Source organism: Leopardus geoffroyi, chromosome C1 (genome assembly GCF_018350155.1).
Source record: "Leopardus geoffroyi isolate Oge1 chromosome C1, O.geoffroyi_Oge1_pat1.0, whole genome shotgun sequence".
NCBI classification, from domain to species: Eukaryota; Metazoa; Chordata; class Mammalia; order Carnivora; family Felidae; genus Leopardus; species Leopardus geoffroyi.
The window spans coordinates 13,638,150-13,658,219 of NC_059328.1; the positions used below are offsets into that span (position 1 = coordinate 13,638,150).

The 20,070-nt window shown below is 55.8% G+C and overlaps 1 protein-coding gene across 1 annotated transcript; it reads right to left on the reverse strand.

Moving 5' to 3' along the window:
* Positions 1-1,824: 1,824 nt before the first annotated feature.
* Positions 1,825-19,761, reverse strand: TAS1R2 (taste 1 receptor member 2). The gene is given in 12 exon segments (XM_045482331.1): positions 1,825-1,877; positions 1,880-1,924; positions 1,927-2,759; positions 7,371-7,457; positions 8,730-8,828; positions 8,950-9,053; positions 10,648-10,736; positions 10,739-10,894; positions 15,032-15,554; positions 16,997-17,080; positions 17,083-17,326; positions 19,580-19,761. Coding segments are annotated over 12 exon segments (2,499 nt in total).
* Between the last annotated feature and the right edge of the window lie 309 nt (positions 19,762-20,070).

The window sequence follows — 20,070 nt, forward strand, 5'->3', positions numbered from 1 at the left end:
GGGACCGTCCCTGTCATTGCTGTTATGGAGAAGCAGCTCCCAAAATATGAAGGCTGTTTTCCCAAACTCCAGGTGATTCAAAGCGAGATCCCATCACCCACCACCTTGAAGCATGAAGGACAGAAACTCAGGACCAGAGGGAGATAGTCCTGCCTTCCGTGCCGCACATGAAGCTTCCGGAAAGTTGCTCCTGCCAGGGCCGGTGTTGGGCCAATCTAAAAATCACTCCCAGGGGAGTCCTGACACAGTCACGAGGTCACCCCAGTAACTGATTCCTGAGCCGGTCACTCAGCCTCTCCAGGCTGCAGCTCGGAGGCGTCGGCAGGGAAGTTCGGGCTCCCTGGTGAGCTGTGACAGGCCGGCTCTGACCCCTGGGTGGCGAAGTCAGGGTGATGGGCACAGGCACAGCTAAACTCAGCATGGCAGCGTCTTCCAGGTTCAGCGGTGCCGGGGCGGCTCCGAGCACATGGGGGGCCCAAGTACCACAAGACGACACCCAGAATTTGCTGGGGGCAAAGCCAGTTGCCGCAAGAGGCTGGTACCACGGACTCGAACATATACCATGGACATTTGGGTGTAAAAAGGAGACACACCTCCTTTTGAAGCCTGATGGTTCGAGGGACATGTGAACTTGCAAAATGGTTGGCATTTATTGACTACCTACTGTATGCACTTCACGCCCATTCTCTCCGATCCTCCGATGTCCCGGCGAAGTAGGTATTGTTGCTATTTTAGCTGATTTATTTTTAATCTTTTTAAATATAATTTATCATCAAATTGGCTAATACACAGTGTGTCAAGGGTGCCCTTGGTTTATTGTTCCTATTTTAGAGAAGGGGCCGTGTAGGCTCCGAAACAGTAAATAAATTTTTTTTTTTTCAACGTTTATTTATTTTTGGGACAGAGAGAGACAGAGCATGAACGGGGGAGGGGCAGAGAGAGAGGGAGACACAGAATCGGAAACAGGCTCCAGGCTCTGAGCCATCAGCCCAGAGCCTGACGCGGGGCTCGAACTCGCGGACCGCGAGATCGTGACCTGGCTGAAGTCGGACGCTCAACCGACTGTGCCACCCAGGCGCCCCCGAAACAGTAAATAGAATTGGCCCAAAGTACACGGCTCAGAAGTGGCAACGCGGAAATGGAAGCTGAGGTCTCCAATCCCAGTCTTCTTTCTCGGGGCGGGGTGGGGGGGGGTGGTGGGGAGGGGGGAACCTCTGGAAACAAGAAGGAAACGCCTTCGTTTCACCCAAGGGAGGTTTATTCATAAGCATTTATGAAGCAGCCCCTATGCGCAGCCATGACTCAGAGAAGCTGGGTCCCAAGCTGGGTTCCAAGCTGGGGGGCGGGGGGGGGGTGGTGTCTGGGAGATGAGGCGCAGACACGTGGGCAGGGAGTGAATGATGCCTGGCAGATGTCCCCCAACACCAGCCCCAGCCCAGCCTTCCAGCATGGCTGCCCCGAGCCGGAACCCGCGGACACCCGCTGTGACCACCAGATGGCGACTGTGGGCTGCTTCCATCCGTCTCTGTCTTGGAGACCAATAGGGAGGTCACCCCGGCTCCTTTCCCTAGCATGGGTGGCAGTGCCTGGCAAGCCAAACAGCTGCAGGGAAAGCGTGAGTATTTTTAGGCATCCACCAGCGGGTGGGTAAAAACGGCCAGGGCGCAGAGAACCTGGAGGGGGAGGCCAAATCAGAGAGTAGGGCGGGGTGGCGTCCCTGCTCCCAGCAGGGGCTGAACGAGTCACCACCACCCCCAGCCCCAGCCCCGGTCTCCATCTCCCAGGACGGAGCCCTCTGGCCCCCTGGGCAGCCAGGGGGCAGCGCTAGTCCTTCCCCGTGGTGTAGCCCTGAATCATGCTGCTGAAGTAGCCGGGCTGCGATCCGGGTAGAAGAGGACCACGCAGCACTTGGGGCCGAAGAAGCGCCCAGAAGGTCGAGCACTGCAGCCACGAGGTGCAGGATGGTGACCAGGACCCCCTCGTAGACAGACATGAAGGTACGGAGGGAGATGGAAGAGGTGGAGTAGAAGGTCATGCGGAAGGTGATGAACTTGGCCTCGTTGTGGGTGGTGGGCAGCTCCTTGCCCACGTAGGCGAAGCTGAAACCCGCCACGGACAGAAGCCGCCACGGGTCCAGGCTGGTGTCGGACAGCAGCACGTTGCGGTAGTTGCAGGCGAGAACCGCGATCTTGGGGTCATCGGGGTCGGGGCGGGCGGCGGGCTCGGCGGTCGCGGCCAGCACGTTGCCCGCCACGATGACCACCTTGAGCACCGTGAAGGACGCCACGAAGACACAGGGCCCGTGGTAGCGGACCCAGTAGCCGTAGGCACGCGGGAGGCGCCTGGCCATGTTGAAGACGCGGACGATCTGGAAAGAGCGCACGGTGACACGGGAGATACAGACGGTGAAGCAGAGGGCGAAGAGGGTCTGGCGGCCGAGGCACATGAAAAACGTGGGCTGCCCGACGTACATGGGGACCGTCACCTATGCCAGCAGCAGTGGCATCAGGAAGCACCTGGAGCCCCCGGCCAAACGAACCATGGGCGCGTGGCGGTGCCTCCAGAAGATCACCAAGATGGCCAGGGTGCGGAGGGAGCCCAGGATGGACAGCACGGCCACAGCGACGGCGGGTGCCTCGCGCCATTCAAGGGAGGCCAGCCGCTGCTTGAAGCAGGAAGCGTCGTTCCTCCGGGACCACCCGCAACTCGGGCAGGGCCGGCAGCCAAACTCGTCTGCAAGAGCCCACAGCAGTTCCCGTCAGATACACCCACCTTCCCAGCACCCACATCCTCTGCACCTGCACCCGGCCAGGCTGTAGGGGTAGGGAGGGGGCGAGCCAAGGGCGATGCCTGCGGTCGTAGCCACCTCTCACTGCGTCCCTCGTATCCACTGGCCCATCAGATCCTCACTGCAACCCCATTTCACAGATGTGGCATCTGAGGCTCCTCCAGGCAGTTACAAAACCAGACAGTTACAGAGGCAGGATGTGGTCCAAGGTCCCCTTGACTCAGAGCCTGGCAACTGTAATGCCTCCCTTCCAAGACCGTACCCTCTGGTGAGATGGACATTCGACCCTTTATTCAAGTTTCTTTTTGAGCGCCATCCACTGCGATAGGCATCTGAGATGGGAGAGCACAGACGTGGATAAAACCGAGCCCCCTGACTTCCGGCTACTGACCAATTGCAAACAAACTTTTCTTGAGCACCTACTCTGTGCCCTGGGCTCTGCTGGTCACGTCGTAAGTACTCTGATCGGTAGATGTACAGAACCGCTTAGTTACTAATCTGTGAAGTCATGAAAAAAAAGTAATTCGGCCCCAACGGTGAACTGTGGTGAACACTGGAGGGATGACATTGTCCCCCCCTTCCTGGAGTTTATGATCTATAGGGGGAGATGTCAATTCTTCTCATCAAGGATGTCACTCAATAAACATTCACCGAGCAAACATTCTATCCTCCGAACTACACGAGGCCCTCGGGAGGCCACAGAGAGAAATTAGATCCTAGCCCTGTCTGCCAGAAACATTTCTTCTACGGACAGAGACATTCATTCAATCGTGTGTTTGTTCGTTCGTTCATTCATTCGTTCATTCATCCAGTGGACATCCTCTGGCCTGACCCCCCTGGGCCCTCAGCTACGTGTGTGTGCAGAGGGGATCAGTTACAGCCTCGCCTGGTTGAGGGCTGTTCCTTCTCCCACCCCCACGCCCTCACAGCATTGAAGATTTTTCTTACACCAGCGGTTAGGGAGATACACGCAGAATCAGACATGGCCCCTGGCCTTTGGACACCTGTGTCCCCTGGATGAGACTCCAGGGACCCTGCCAAAGATGAAGGGCCCTGGGGCACCTGCGTGGCTCAGTTGGTTGAGCGGCCGACTTTGGCTCAGGTCATGATCTCGCGGTCCGTGAGTTCGAGCCCCGCGTCAGGCTCTGTGCTGACAGCTTAGAGCCTGGAGCGTGTTTCCGATTCTGTGTCTCCCTCTCTCTCTGCTCCTCCCCTGTTCATGCTCTGTCTCTCCCTGGGGATCTGGAGGGAGGAAGGCAAGAGATCCTGAGCCCAAGCAGCAGGATGCTCAGGAAAGGGAGCCTGGCCCCTGTCCGGGATGGGGAAGGAGCAGGGATTGCCACTAGAAGGGGACCTTTGTAGGGACCCCCCCCCTTCGTTTGGCCTGCCTGAGACCTGGTCCACCTTCTTCAGGTAACAGCACGCAACTGTCGAGACGGAGACTTTCTGAGATTGCCGGGCAGATAAGATGTGGCTCTGGGGCTGCCAGCAGCCATCGTGTCTCCATAGAGGGAGGACATTCCAAGGAACAACCTGAGATCTGGAGGGAATGAGACCCTGGATCTATCCGTGCCTGGAGTCTCATGGTCCACCCCTGGAGTTTTCGGTGATGGGAGGGAACAACTTCACTTTGTAGAGTGGGGCAAAACCCATCCTAAAATTCAGATGGCATCTCAAGGGACCCTGAGTTCCCAACGCAATCTTGAAAAAGAACAAAACTGGGGATGCACATTTCCTGACTTCAACACTGAACTGCGAAGCTACAGTAAAATCCAAGTGCTGTGGTGCTGGCATAAAAGACACACATACAGGGGCGCCTGGGTGGCTCAGTCGGTGGAGCGTCCGACTTTGGCTCAGGTCACGATCTCGCTGTTTGTGGGTTCGAGCCCCGCGTCGGGCTCTGCGCTGACATCTCAGAGCCTGGAGCCTGCTTCGGATTCTGTGTCTCCCTCTCTCTCTGTCCTTCCCCTGCTCACACCCTGTCTCTCTCTCAAGAATAAAGAAAGATTTAAAAAAAAGAGTTTTGTGTTGTTTTTTTTTTTTTTAAAAAAAGACACACATACAGACCAATAAAATAGAATGGAGAGTCCAGACACAAACCCTCACACATACGGTCAAATGATTTTTGACGGGTGTTCCAAGACCATTCAGTGGGGGAAAGATCATTTTTCCAATGAATGGTGCTGGGAACGCTGGATATCCACGTACAAAAGAATAAAAGTTGGACCTAATGCCACGTGCGGGTACCTCAAAATGGATCCATGACTTACAGGGAGACCTAAAATCATAAAAGCTGCTACAAGAAAACACCGGGCACAAGTTTCAGGACACTGGATCTGGCAATGACCTTCCTGGATAGGACTTCGTGAAAATGGAAAACGTTTGTCCACCAAACGACAGAGAGAGTAATGTACGGAGAGCGTAAAAAGGCATCCCACAGAATGGGAGACAATATCTGCATGTTGTTCGTCTACCAAGGGATTAATATCCAGCATATACAAAGAACTCCTAAAACATGATAACTGAACTCAGAAATGGACAAAGGACCTGAACAGATTTCTCCAAAGAAGATACACACATGGCGAATCAGTACTTGAAAAGCTGCTCAATCAGTAATCATGAGGGAAAGGCAAATCAAAACTACAGTGAGAGACCAGCCTACGCCCATTAGGATGGTTGCTATCAAAAAAAAAAAAAAAAAACGGGTCATAACCCGGTCTGGCAAGGATGCAGAGGAACCGGAACCTCCTCATTCACCGCCGGGAGTGTAGCCTGGGACGGCGGTGGTGGAAAACGGTATGGCAGTTCCTCAAAAAATTAAAACCAGAATTCACACACGATCCGGCTTCCACTTCTGGGTGTCTACTCAAACGAATTGAAAGCAGAGATTCAAAGAGACATTTGTACCCCCATGCTTAGTGCAGCATTATTCACGATAGCTTAAACGTAGAAGCGACCCGAGTGTCCATCGATGGATGAGCAGATAAGCGAAATGTGATATATACCTAGAATGAATTATTCAGTCTAAAGAGGGAAGAAAATTCTGACACACGCCACAGAACGGATGAACCGTAAGAACATGATGTGGAGTGAAATTAGCCAGTCACAGAAGGACAAATGCTGTGTGGTTCCATTTATATGAGGTTCTGAGTCCAACTCATAGGACCAGAATGTAGAAGGGTGGCTTGAGGGGCGGGAAGGAGGAGAGAGTGGGGAGTTAGTGTTTGAGAAGTATAAAGTTTCGGGGCGCCTGGGTGGCTCAGTCCGTTAAGCGTCCGACTTCAGCTCAAGGTCATGATCTCACGGCCTGTGGGTTCGAGCCCCGCGTCGGGCTCTGGGCTGACGGCTCGGAGCCTGGAGCCTGCTTCCGATTCTGTGTCTTCTTCTCTCTCTGCCCCTCCCCGGCTCATGCTCTGCCTCTGTCTCTCTCTCTCTCTCTCAAAAATAAACATTAAAAAATCATTTTACATTAATATATACCCAAACTTATAGAAGGCAGTGAACGCAGTACTTAGAGGGGATTGTGCAGCTCTAAATGCCTGATTAAGGAGGCAAAAGAGGAGAGAAAGCTCTCAAATCACTACCATTTGCTGTCTTATTACAGTTAAGTTTACTCTTCTATTCTCTGTCCACATGGAACTGGATCGCTCTGACATTCGGCAGAACATCATGCGGGTCCACTTTATTCGTGGCATCATACCGACGGGATCTGGTGAGTAGGAAGCAGGAAGCACCCTTCACGCCCACGCGAGACACAAATACTTAGGTACGAGGGTATGTGATAAGGGCCCTGCCACACCGGTGATGTTTTCAGGGCTCCTGTGGTCTGGGAAAGGCCAGGACATCCTGTCTACGCGACAGAGCGACTTGTGACATCTTCTGCCTTCTGCCGTTAGAGACGTCTGGCACTTGGCGAACCTCTCGAGATTGGGGGCGACCGCATAAATCGCTCTTGGAAAGACTGCTGCAACCCGCATTTGTCAGGTGGCTCGGACGACGTCCGGTTTCCAGGCAAACGATGACAAGCCCGGAGGAGGACCCTGAAGCAGGCTCTGGCTGTAGGACGTGCTGTCCTTGCCACTCGGGCCATGTGGCCAAGCAGATTTGCTGATGCCAGCGTCATCTGCAGGGGACAAGAGGGTCCAGCCCCGGTTCGAGAGGTTGCAAAACGTAGCTACAACATACATTCCACCAGAGTACGGCTCGCTATTTGAAAATCAGCTCCTGGTGTCCTGCCGGGCCTTCGTGGAGAACAAGCACGTGGCCTCAGGACATCAAGTGACTCTCAGAGGCACGGAGCTGCGTGGTCAGGCAGGAAGAGTGGCACATGTCCACGCAACGGAAATGGCACATTTGGGATCAGGCCAAAGCAGGCCCCGGGGGCGGCGGGGCGGGGGGACGGACGTGTATGTTTCTTAGGTCAGTGATTCACAGGTAATCTATCCCCAGCTTGATATATTAACCTGAGCTCAAAACGGACCATTGCCACACTAGGCTCCTCTCGGGGACGCCCCCGAAGGGCGGTAACGAGGGAACGTGTCCCCAGGGGGTAGAGTTGAGAGCACAGCACGTGTTTGTTCACTTGGTGTGGACGGAGAAAGGCCCCGGAGAGTGGATATTCTTGGACGGCTGGGCAGTGACGAATGGCTTGGCCGGCTGCTCGGTGGGCCTGGAAAGAACAAGACCAGAAGAGTGGAGAAGACATCGTCTGGGCGGAAGGGTGTGTGCGTGGATGTACGAGAGTGAGCGCAAAGCCTGATGATCTTTGTGTCTCGGGCCCATGCCCGTCGAGAACCCAGGGAGCGATGAAGAACCAGACGGAAAGGATGAAGCTTCCAGTACGCGTCGGCCGCCTGGGGGCTTGCACGGAGTGCCCGCGGTGTCGAGGATGGGGGCTGTGGGCGGGAGCTCAGCGGCTTGGGTTTCCTCTCCGTGGCCGGCATAGCTACTGCCACCGCTGAATACCTAACCTTCCAGCCCGGAACCCACACTGAGCCCTTGATTTGGTGCCATTCTACATGGATGCTGGCCCATCTATCAACCGCAGGCGCCTTCTTCCCTGGAGGGAGCACTGACTAATCCGTGTAAGAACGTGCCTCCCCTGTCTGCCACGCAGCACCCCCATCCCAGGGCGTACAGAGTGAACAAGTTAGTGTCATGGGTCCCCCCACAAAGTCACCCCAGACAAGAGACCCATTGTGCGGCAAAGGGGGTGTGATGTGGGCACATGACCACAGGATCCACTGATCCCAACACATTCCACACCACCATCGAGAAGCATCCCGTCTGATAAAACGATGGTATGGTGTATTAAGCATTCAGGTAAGGTACCAGCTGGGGGACAGACAACACATTGAGGGTAGGGACACTGCCCTTCAGGGTGAGGTATCAGCATTGAATGAAAGGCGGGTATGTATCACTGTGGCCCCAACAGCTAGAACACGTGGGTCCAGCCACCACAGGGCAGAAGAAGGCTCGGCCACGCTCACCATTGTTCTCGGGGGCTCGTTGTTAGAACCGGTGCTTCTTGTCCCCACAGGCTGGACTCTTCTGGAATCCAGGGTCTGGCCTCCAAAGACGGAATATGTCTACGTATCCCCAGACAAAATGGGTGCTAGGTTACCTCCTGGCTTTTCAGGGGCCGCACGTCAGGGAACGAGAAGGCCAAGAAAGGAGGAGGTAGTTAACTTGGATTAGCAGGAGGGGCCAGGTCCCCACCACACAAGAGGGTAGGAAGGAGCAGGTCTGGAGTCCAGAAGATTCACCGCAGTGGCCAGGTCATTACTGGCACCTGCCACAACCACGGGCCGGCACGGACAAGGCGACTATGGGCTCAGACACCTGGGGACAAATGTCGAGAACACCCCACCAGCCAAGTGGCCAAGGGCGAAGGACTCCGGAATGGATGGCGGAAGGGAGGGATGAGGAACAGCGGCTCCACCTGGCCCCCACTGTGGCTACAGGGCCTGTGATGGTGTCCACTCGAGTCCCCATGAAGACGCCGGGCTGGCTGCTGCCCCAAACGTGCCAGCCCACCAGGCTGTGGGGAGGACGTGAGCACAGCGACGGGTGGCCATCCATCTCTGTGGCTTCTCTCACGTTTTCTCGGCCCACCTTCTAGTCCTGCCCCTGCCATAGCAACCCATCCACGCAGGGGTTACCTGTCAGCACCTCCCCTAAGCTGCACTCGGTCTCTTTTGCTCTCTGCCCAGGGGCTGTCGTGTGAGATGCTCGTGGGGAGCTGCTGGGCACCCACACACGTGACCTGGAAGCACAAGGGAGTTAATGCCCCGTGCGGCGACCTTGGGCCACGGCGGGCAGGGGGGTGGTACAGACCAGTGGATCCATTCCATCCTCTTCCTTCCCTTGGGGACAATTCTAAAGTGGCCCCTCGGAAGGTTCCGGTAAGATCGAGCTCACAGTCAGTGTCCAGCTTAAGAACATTCCCTGCTACTGACTTTCTCTCTATCCCTAATGGACTCTCCCCCATCACCCACTCCTGCTCTCATGGAGCATATCCTGGAATAAACTGCACATAAACCCTTGCCTCAGGCTCTGCTTCCCAGGAAAAACCCCAGGCAAAGACACTGTTATTTGTTGACTTGCGTCCCCTCGAAGTTCACTGAAGTCTGAAACCCCAGGACCTAAAAATGTGAACTTATTTGGAACTAGGATCATTTCAGAGGTAATCAGTTAAGACGAGGTCATCCTGGAGTAGGGCGGGCCCCCACTCCAATATGACCCATGTCTTTATAAAAGGGGAGATTTGGAGACAGACACCCCCACAGGGAGAGTGCCCCGTGGAGGTGACCACACAGGTCGGGTGAGAAAACCCCAAGCCAAGGAAAGCCAGCAATGGCCAGCTAACCACCAGAAGTTGGGAGAGAGGCCTGGAACATCCTCCCTCTGGAGAGGGTTCCAGAGGGAACCAACCCTGCTGACGGCTTGAGTTGGACTTCCAACGCCCAGACTGTGGCCCTTTGTGACAGCAGCCCTAGCAAACCATTAAAGACACCAACCCAACTGACTCCATAAAAACCCCCACGCAGCATAGGAACTAGAGGCACCCGGGACCACAGAAACTGTGGATAAAGTGTGCAGTCCATTGGGAGGACTGGTGAAGGCAGGCGGGGCTTTTGTTTTATTATTATTTTTAAGTAGGTTGCGCGCCCAGCACGGAGCCCAACACAGGGGTCTAAACTCACGACCCTGAGATCAAGACCTGAGCTGAGATCCAGAGTCGGATGCTTAACCGACGGAGCCACCCAGGTGCCCTGGCTCTTTGAACTTTTAGATCCCCCCCTCCCCCCCTCCCCACGAGGCTGGGTCTCTACCCTTCCCCACATCGCGGCCATTCTGACAGCTTGTAAGCTAAGAGGGTAAAACAAAGGAGCTTTCAGACTGACAGATGTCAGACACAGGTGAAGGCACAGCTACTGTCCCCAAAACGCGAGTACTAATCAATGGGATGTAGACTGAGTGCTGCATATAGAGCCGTGCGAAAGCTGTGGGGCCTTTTATGGGTCACGCGACCCCCTCTGTGCCTCCAGTTTTCCAACCCCAAAGACAGGAGGAACAGTACTCTCTATTTCCCAGGGTTGACATGAGAATTGAAGTCCTTAGCACACACGTGTCCACCTAACGTTCAGTCTGCGCAGCCCCCTGAGCCCCTGGGTCCTGAGGATCCAGAAAGCTCTAGACTTCCACAGTGCTTAGTCAATGGGAGGAGGGACACCCACAAATAGGGACGCCATCAGTGCTCGATAATGGATCTCAGGTCCACAGGGCCCTTGCCACCCCTGCACGAGCCAGTGCCCAGACCCAGGTCCCAGCCCCCCACCAGCCCTCCGAGAGCTGACCGTGTTGTTGGCCGTGTGCCAGGAGCCGTCACGGATGGCCCTCAGCCGTCGTAGCACCGGGCAGTAGGAGGCGATGCTCCTGAAAGGTTCCGGCTCGGGTCCCACCGTCACTGGATGATCTCCAGGCGCATGAGTAGGTCCCCTCGCTGGTCAAAAAAGATCTGGTGGTCCAGGAGGGTGAAGTTGACCTTCCAGATTTCCTGAAGCAGCTGGAGAGGCCACAGGGAAAGGAAGCGAAGCTGGCGTCAGAAGTCGGGCTCGATCTGGGGGAGAGTGACTACCCCACGAGACTGGGTGTCCACATCCCTACAAGGGGGCAATGAGACCGCAGATGTGGCCACCCGGGAGGCAGCGGCTGGGAGCCCCGGCTCTGTAGTCGGACACACCTGGGTTCAGGCACCAGCTGTGCCACCTGCTCTGAGCCTCGGGCCTGTCGCCCAACCTCCGTGAGCTCCAGTCTCCTCTTCTGCAAAGTAGGACAACAGAAACCCTGTCTCCCGGGCTCTGAAGCAACACATGAGTTTCCCAATGTTGGGAGCTTAGCACAAGGCCTGCAAACCAGGAAGTGCTCCCCTCCGGCCGAGGTGTCGACATTATTCCTGCTCCCTGGAAGTCACCTCGGCCATCCCGCGGGGACCCAACACCTGGGCTCCAGAGTCCACCGCCTCTCTCGCTTGCAAGGGTCAGCTGCCCTCACCCCTGCCCCCTGGGTGCTTCCGGCTTCCCCACAGTTGCAGGCGACCCTCCGGTCTCTCCCCCGTGCCATCCCCCGTCACTCCGAGAATGCGGAAGCTGTACAAACTGGAACACGCTTTGGACTGGGCATCCTTTGGCCTGAATTCCAATCTGAGCTCCTTCCTCAATTTGCTGTGTGACTTTGGCCAAGTCACTGAACCTCTCTGGGCTGACCACCCCCCACCTCCCGCCCTCGAAAGAGCTTCCAACTTAGATACCCCATCAATCTGACTCCTCGGCTTTCCCTCCATAAATGAGAGAGTCTATTGGGCTATGTCTTGGGGGTCCAGAGCTCACCTCGCCTCGGGGACCGACAGACAGACAGCCAAGTGCTTCGGGCCCTAGCCTTCTTCCTGCTCTGCCCAGGGAGTGAGGTCTCCAGAAGCCTCTTTGGAATTTGCACATGTTGCTGGGACTGAAGGCAGTGGTCTTGGGAGCTGAGAGGAGGAAACTCCTCCCCGGTGGCGGCCTCTGGATGGGGATCCGGATGCCGTGAAGGGCCCACAGGGAACCAGGTCCTGGTGTCGGATTCCAGGGCTCGAAGGCAGGGGGTCAGAAAGTATTGTCCCTGCAACCCTCCTGAGTGGAGGAGGCCTGGACTGTTATTGTCCAGACACTGGTGTCAGCAACGAATGAGGAGAAAGAGGAGGACATTCGGCTTCTACTCGGCAGCAGGTAATGTGCGCACATCACTGCTAATCCTCACAAAAACTCAGCAGGGTGCGTATTATCCTTTCCAGCCAGCACAGGAGAAACCTGGGGCTCAGAGATATTAATGAACTTGCCCCAGGTTGCCCCGCTAGTGGGGCCAAGCTGGACTCAAACCCAGGTCTGCCTGAGGACAAAGCTCTGCCTCCCGACGGACGGACAGATGGGCCACAGCTGAGACGCTGGGGTGGACAGAGGCGGAGAGAAGGACGCAGTGAAGAGCCAGTGAGGGTGGTGAGCAGGTGGCCTGTGGTCCCGGCCGGCTGGTCACTGTTAGAGCCCCAAGGGCCCCAGTCCCAACCCCATTAAGTAAAAGGATGGGACCCCAAGACTCTGAGAACACCTTGCAACTCCAACGCTCTATGATTCCACGACCTGCTGAAGATCTTCCCTTGGACTCCCAAAGCCCCCTCTCATTTGCCAGCCTGGATTTTCCCCAGCCTCCCCCTAATCGCACCCTCCCCATCATCACGGGCGGAGCGTCCTCCTGGCCTCTATCTCCAAGTCTCCCCTTCACCCGGGCCTCCCCCTCCTCCCCACCTCTCCGAGGGGCGCCCTCCTCTCCATCCCCACTGCCCCTGTCCTGGAGCATCACCACCCCCTGGCCACTCCCTAGCTGGGTGACCGTCACTCCTCTGAACCTCCATCTCCCCTCTGTATGGGCAGCAACCATCGAGAAACAGTGGTTACTCACAGGGCGTCTGGGGATAGATGATAATTCACACAGAGGGGTTAGCACAGTGCCGGGACATAGTAGGGGCTCATTCATTCATTCATTCATTCAAGAAATTCCAGCAGCTCAGGATACAGCACAGAACAGGACGGTAGGATTGAAAGGTCCCTGCTCTCCCCGGCCTACGTCTGGGAGGAGGAGGTGGTGGGGGAGAGCCGATAAACAAGAAGGCAAGTAAATAGACACAACAAAGACACTTCGGGGTAAGAGTTACGACAAAAATCCACAGGCTGGCGTGGCATGACCCAGCATTGGGGGGAGGGGGCCCTGCACAAGTGGGGCCTTTGGGTAACGGAGAGGGACAGCCGGAGCTCAGCTCGTCCCCTCACCGGGCCGTGTGCCCGCGGTAGGGTGGCATCTACCCCCGGGCAGAGGGCATCGTGGTCTAACGCGTCTGCACAAAAGGGCATCATTTCCACTGTTCACGCCAGTGGAGACCCTGGGTGACGTTGCCATAGGATGATGCGCTGGGCTCCCTGCTTCCTGTCCCTGTCACCCCTCCACCTCCACCCCAAACTGGCTTGTTGGATTGTCTTCAAAATAGCAGTTTCGGTGCTTACTTTGGAACTCACTGTGGGCTCCTACTGCGTCTAGAGCAAAGCCCCAGCTCCTTCATCCGGCACTTAATGCCCTCCAATGTCACCTGCAGCTCCCCTCGTCCCCCATCCTTTGGTCACAGTGGCCTGATCACACGACCCAGACCACCATTCTCCTCCTGAGATGTCCAGTGCCTCCCTGGCCCTTCTCACTCCCAGCGATGCCGCCTCTCGCACACACACACACACACACTGCAACTCTGACCTCCTGCAGCACTCAGCAGAGACAGATCTTCCCGACTGTCCTTGTCCTTCCCAGGGTGAGGGTCTGGGGCACCCGCAGTGCCCAGCCTGGGCCTGGCACATCGCAGGTGCTCAGGAAATGAGTTGCCATGATTGGTGCTCTTTGGTCTCCACTGTTGGGAGAGGAAAGAAGTCAACTGGTCCTTCATCACAGCCATTGCCACAGGTGTCTAGGAAAGCTGAACACTACAGTGGGAAAATCAGTGGGTTCAAAGGGCCGACCTGGGTTCAAAGCCACGAACCACTGCTCACCACTAAAACCACCACAGTCACTTTGACTCCCTGTCTCAGCCTTCCTATCTGTGGATTATCGACCTTGTAGGATGGCCACGAGTTAGGGTGATGTACACCAGGCACTCATGGCCCACTGGATGCTCAAAAGACAGTAAAGCACCCATAATAATTATGTATATTATTAATTTAGCAGGGCACACAGTAAAATATAATATTCTGCTGGTTGAGGCTAGAATTCTTTTAAAGAATCCTTGTAGTTTCAGAAAAAAATAAGCACTTACGGTTGCAAGGTTAGGCTCTGAGATTATGGGGTAGAGAGGTTACAAATAAATAAAGGGAAAGGGGGAGTTTTTGAAAGGGCTAACTCAATGGCTCTGTGGAGGAAGCAGACAAGCATATGGGGAGGGGGGATCGAGAAGAGGGGAGGAAGGCGAGAATAAAGACAAAATATAGACAGCGTTAGGGGAGTACCTAAGACCCAAACTTTAAAGCAAACAAACGAACAAGGAAGCATTCAAGCATAGTGTGCATCTCTGATGAAATTCCCCTCTGGTCCTCCGGATCCTCAGTAAAATCTTCTACCCACATAAACTTCGTGGTTAGGTGTGTGTGTGTGTGTGTGCGCGCGCGTGCACGCAGATCAGAAAAATACAGATTTAAATTCCAGGTCTGAATCCAGGCGACTCCTTGCCTCCTTACTCCTCTGAATCGTCCAGCCCTGGGACGAGAGAAGATGTATAAACCCAAGGCAGAGCCTCAGAGAGCTGAACACAGAAGTCTTCCCCCAAGGCCGCCACCCTGGAGAAACGGCAGGGGACCCAGGCTGCCCACTGCCTGCCAGGCCTCCTTCCAGGGAACTTCACCCAAATCTCCTGCCGGGACAGGCTATCTTGGATGGCGAGGACTACATTAATGTAAAAAAAGGAGTTTTGTCACCATGAAGCACTTCTGGGAAGCACTTCTGGCTTTATGTGTCTGGGGACAGGGTACGTCCCCTGGCCTCCCCCGCCAGTTTGCCCAGGACCCGGCCAGAGAGGGGGACGCTAGAGCAGGGCAGTGGTCTCCATGGCAACCACTCAGGGCTGTGGCAGCGCCTGCGCTGTGTGGCCCCGACTCTCCGTGGGCGGGGCCTCACCTGCCAGGGATACAGGGGCTGCTGGTCTGGGTGCAGCCCAGGAGGCTGTGCGGCGCGTGGGCCTGTCGTGCAGGACCGGGTCGATGGCCCAGGACTCGGAGGCGATCCGCACGACGCCCGTGAGGTTCTGGCGGAGCACCTCGCGGAAGAAGTTGTGCAGGACCAGCTCTGGCGACAACAGGACCACGAGGCGCACAGAGCTCTGCTGCTGCTGCTGCTCGTCCACGATGGCCTTCAGGCGCCGGCGCTCCCACTGCGTCACCGCCTGGTTGGGCTGGGGCATGGGCAGCGTCTCCCGGAAGGCGATGCAGATGTCGCCGCCGGCCGGGCGATCGCTGAGCAGCTGGCTGTTGTCGTAGCCGCAGTCGCCGCTGCTCACCAGCGCGATGATCCAGTTCCGGCGGAAGTACAACATCAGCTGCACCATGGCCTCGATCTGGTGATCGGCGCCCGGCTCTGTGCGCAGAAGGGCCGGGAAGCGCTGCTTGTCCCGTAGCTCGTCACTGATGGCGCTGTAGGTGATCTGCCCGAGAGCGGAGGGCCGCCAGCGTGAGCTAGGGTCTCACCAGGCCGCCATCACCGCCCCCCCGGGGCCATCACAGCATCCCCCCACCCTTCCCTTTGGCTGTCTGTGCTGCTGTTCGTGGCAGCCGGGTGGCCTCTGCGACCACTTGTCCGTCACCTTACTCCTCAGCTCAAAACTCCCCAACAGCTCCTAATGTCACTCGAGGACAGCCAGAGTCCTTCAGTGGCCCCCAAGGGGCTCCACCACTGACCCCGGCCCTCACCTCTCTGGCTTCATCTTCTCCTACTGTCCCGCGTGGTCCCGGGGCTGCTCACCGGTTCAGCCAACGCACCAGGCTCCTGCCGGCTTCTGCATTCGCTGCCCCCTCTTCCGGAGCGCTCTTCTCCTAGGCACCCACATAGCTCCCTCACTCCTTCCCCTCCCTCAGGTCGTTGTCCAGTTGTCAGAAAGACCCTCCTGGCCACCCCGCTTGAAACTGAGGTCTCCCCCTACCCGCCTGCCCACCGACCTGTCCAGCCTCCCTCGCCCTGCTGGCCTTTTCATTCTGTCCGGTGCACATCTCACTTTCCAACAGCCTATATCACAGTGTTCACGGACATGGCCTGGCTCTCCCGCCAGGAGATGAGCTCTAGGTGTTGTTCCCTGCCGTATCCCCAGCCCTACAACAGCACCTGCTCCATAAATATTTGTTAAACATAAGAAAGAATGAGTTTAGTCCTGGACGAGATGCCTCATGTAAGCGTCTTAATGTTTACTAAGCACCTGCTACGTGTCAGACCCCTGGCACTTTACGTAACAAAAATGACAGCAAACAGTGTAACTACCTACTATGTGCCGAGCCTCGTGCTAGCTGCTTTTTAGGGCATAAAAACTTTTTTTTTTTTTTTTTAATCCATAAAAACCTTATGCCAGTTCTGGTCGAGGCACCTTTAATCATGACGATGACAACACTTACAATGACAGTAGTCATACCAATGGCACTTTTTTGAGGACCTCTTATGCGGCAGGCCTTGTGCCGGGCAACCGTACAAGATAATGTCGAGCACTTCCTGAGTTTTCATCTTTGTGCAAGATGCTTTACGTACCATTACATAAGCGACTAGCTTCTGTGTCCTACAAACTCCTACATAGCTTAAAGCCTTTAACGTTCAGACAGTCCTAGGATGGAACTCTTATCATCCCATTTTATAGGTGGGGAAGATGAGGCTCAGGGAGTGAAGAGATTTGCTCAAGACCTCACAATGGCCAAGACGCAGAGCCAAGATGCACACCCAGGTCTGTCTGCCTCCAAAGCCTGAGCTCTTAACCAAGCGGCTGGGCTGCCTTCCTAGGATTGGGGTTGACATTCTGACCCTACTTCCTGCCTCCTCCTACCCCCAGGATCGGTGGGGGGAAGTGAGCCCCCTGGATAACCACTCCTCTGCCCCCCAGCTCCTTACCCCAGGACCCAGGGGCCTCCCCTGTGGAAGGAGGAAGAGAGAGAGGAAGCGGGCCACAGTCACAGTGGACTCAGAGTTGCCAGGCCACCAACTGAGTTGACAGCCACCACATGGGGCACACAGTGGCTGTAGTCCTCCTGGATGGGCAAGGAACAGTCCTCCTTTGCCGGCAAGTGGAGCACGGGCTGGACGTCGTTGGAGGTGTAGCCGACATCCACCATCTCGTAGCCCAGCAGCACGCCAGGCAGCAGGCTGCTCTGGCTGTTGATCTCCTCCCCTGCAAAGCGCATGGCCTGCATGAGATCGTAGCCCAACACCTTTATTTCATACCTGGGGGAGCCACGTGGGGTGGGGTGAGAGGCAGGTCCAGAGTGAGGGGGGAAGGGATGGGAGAGCCGGGGAGTCCCCTCTGCCTGCCATAGGAAAGTCGAGGAGTGGCCCAAGAAGGAGCCACTCCAGAAGATTCTGGCATTTTTATCTCATCGTTGTCACCTGCCACATCTCCAGAATCACCATCATCACCTACTATTCCTATCACCACTGCCATCACTATAACTGCGTGTCTGTGACCACCATCACCGATACCACCGTCACCATCATCAGCACCACCATGACCAACACCATCACCACCACCATCACCATCACCACCATCACCACCATCACCATCACCACCACATTCAGCACCACCATCTTCATCACCACCACCACCATCACCATCACCTCCACTATCATCAGCACCACCATGACCACCACCATCACCACCACCATCAGTCACCACCATCTTTATCACCACCACCACCATCACCACCATCACCACCATCACCATCACCTCCACCATCATCAGCACCACCATGACCAACACCATCACCATCACCACCACCATCACCACCATCACCATCACCACCACCATCACCATCACCACCATCACCATCACCTCCACCATCATCACCACCATCACCATCACCTCCACCATCATCAGCACCACCATGACCAACACCATGACCAACACCATCACCATCACCACCATCACCATCACTACCACCATCATCAGCACCACCATGACCAACACCATCACCTCCACCATCAGTCACCACCATCTTCATCACCATCACCACCATCACCATCACCTCCGCCATCATCAGCACCACCATGACCAACACCATCACCACCACCATCACCATCACCACCATCACCACCATCACCATCACCACCACCATCAACACCACCATCTTCATCACCACCACCACCATCACCACCATCACCATCACCTCCACCATCATCAGCACCACCATGACCAACACCATCACCACCACCACCACCATCACCACCATCACCATCACTACCACCATCATCAGCACCACCATGACCACCACCATCAGCACCACCATGACCAACACCATCACCACCACCATCAGCACCACCATCTTCATCACCACCACCACCATCACCATCACCTCCACTATCATCAGCACCACCATGACCACCACCATCACCACCACCATCAGTCACCACCATCTTTATCACCATCACCACCATCACCACCATCACCATCACCACCACCATCAGCACCACCATCTTCATCACCACCACCACCATCACCACCATCACCATCACCTCCACCATCATCAGCACCACCATGACCAACACCATCACCACCACCATCACCACCACCACCACCATCAGCACCACCATCCTCACCATACTCTTCACTACTTGCATTATCACCATTATTACTGCTATCAATCTTATCAGCATCACCACCATCACTGAACTCCCCTCCGTTATCACCGGCATCAGAACATTCATTCGCCAATGTGTCGTCACTGGTACCACCACATTCGTCATTCTCAAGCCAGCATGTGATCTTCCCCAACGTCACATAAAGGGTGCATTTCTTACAGTCAGCTCATACACACTCTTTTTTTCTCTCCCTCTCTCACAGGACGCCTTCACCCTCTCTGCACCAAGTCACTATCTCATCATCCCACGCTGGGTCCGCTATCCCAGCCTTCGCACTTGCACAAAGGTGTCTCACCCAACCTTGAGTGATGCAGCCACCCCCAGGGCTCACAGGGGACAAGGTGAGTGGAGGAAATCCCTTCTGGTCCTGGAAGCACCCCTTTCCCCTAACCACAGCCCTAGAGAAATGCAAACCTTCCCCTCCAGTCTGAGAACCTGCTACCGAAAAACCACATTTCTGCCTTCCAAAGGCATAACCCCTGGTTTCTAGACTTGGACTTGACATGGACTCAGTAGGAGTTCCCCACTTGACAAAGTAGGTGGGGGTGGTCTCTACAGCCCCTCCAGGCTCAAATACCCTGTAACTCTTTATTTATCAAGAGACACGGCAGGACAACCAGCTCTCCATATTTCAGAATGCAATTGCCAAAGATTTTGGTAACACGAACTGCATGGGGTCTCCCTGCAGGCCAGTGGGGATAATGCGGGATGAGAGGTTGGCAATGAATGAGGAAGAGCATTTTGAGCCCTTGGTCCTGGCGTGGTCCCCTGAGGAGCACAGGACCAGCCCAGGCTTCCCACTCCGCCCCCATCGCCACTTCCAGCCCCACACTGGCGACTCACTCCTTGCACTGGGGCATGTGCAGGAGGTTGAGGCGGACGATACCCTTCACGTTGGCATGGAGGGTGAAGAGGCCGCCGAGGAGGTAATCCCCAGATAAGTAGAAGTCTGAGTTCCCAGCCGGCTCAGCCAGGAGCTGCGGCAGGATGATGAGGCAGCAGACTTCCCTGGCCCGGGGTCCCATGGCTGGGAAGTGAGGGGTCCCCGGAGGTGGCCCTGCCTCATCAGAGAGCTGGCAGCTTGACACCAGGGGATTTGCACAGACATTTACATAGTGACGGTCTTGCCGTGGCCAAAGGGGTGGGGAAACACCTGGACAGGTGGAGAAGCTTGAGAACTCTGGGGGGGAAGAAGAGGCTAGAATTAGGATGCTCCCTTCCTAGGGCATGGTGGGCCCTGGGGGGTCTGGGGAACGCCCTGCGGAGGTAGAGAAAGCACGTCCTGCTATCTCGGACACAAACTTAACCTTCTGCCACTCGGTTAAGGACAGGTC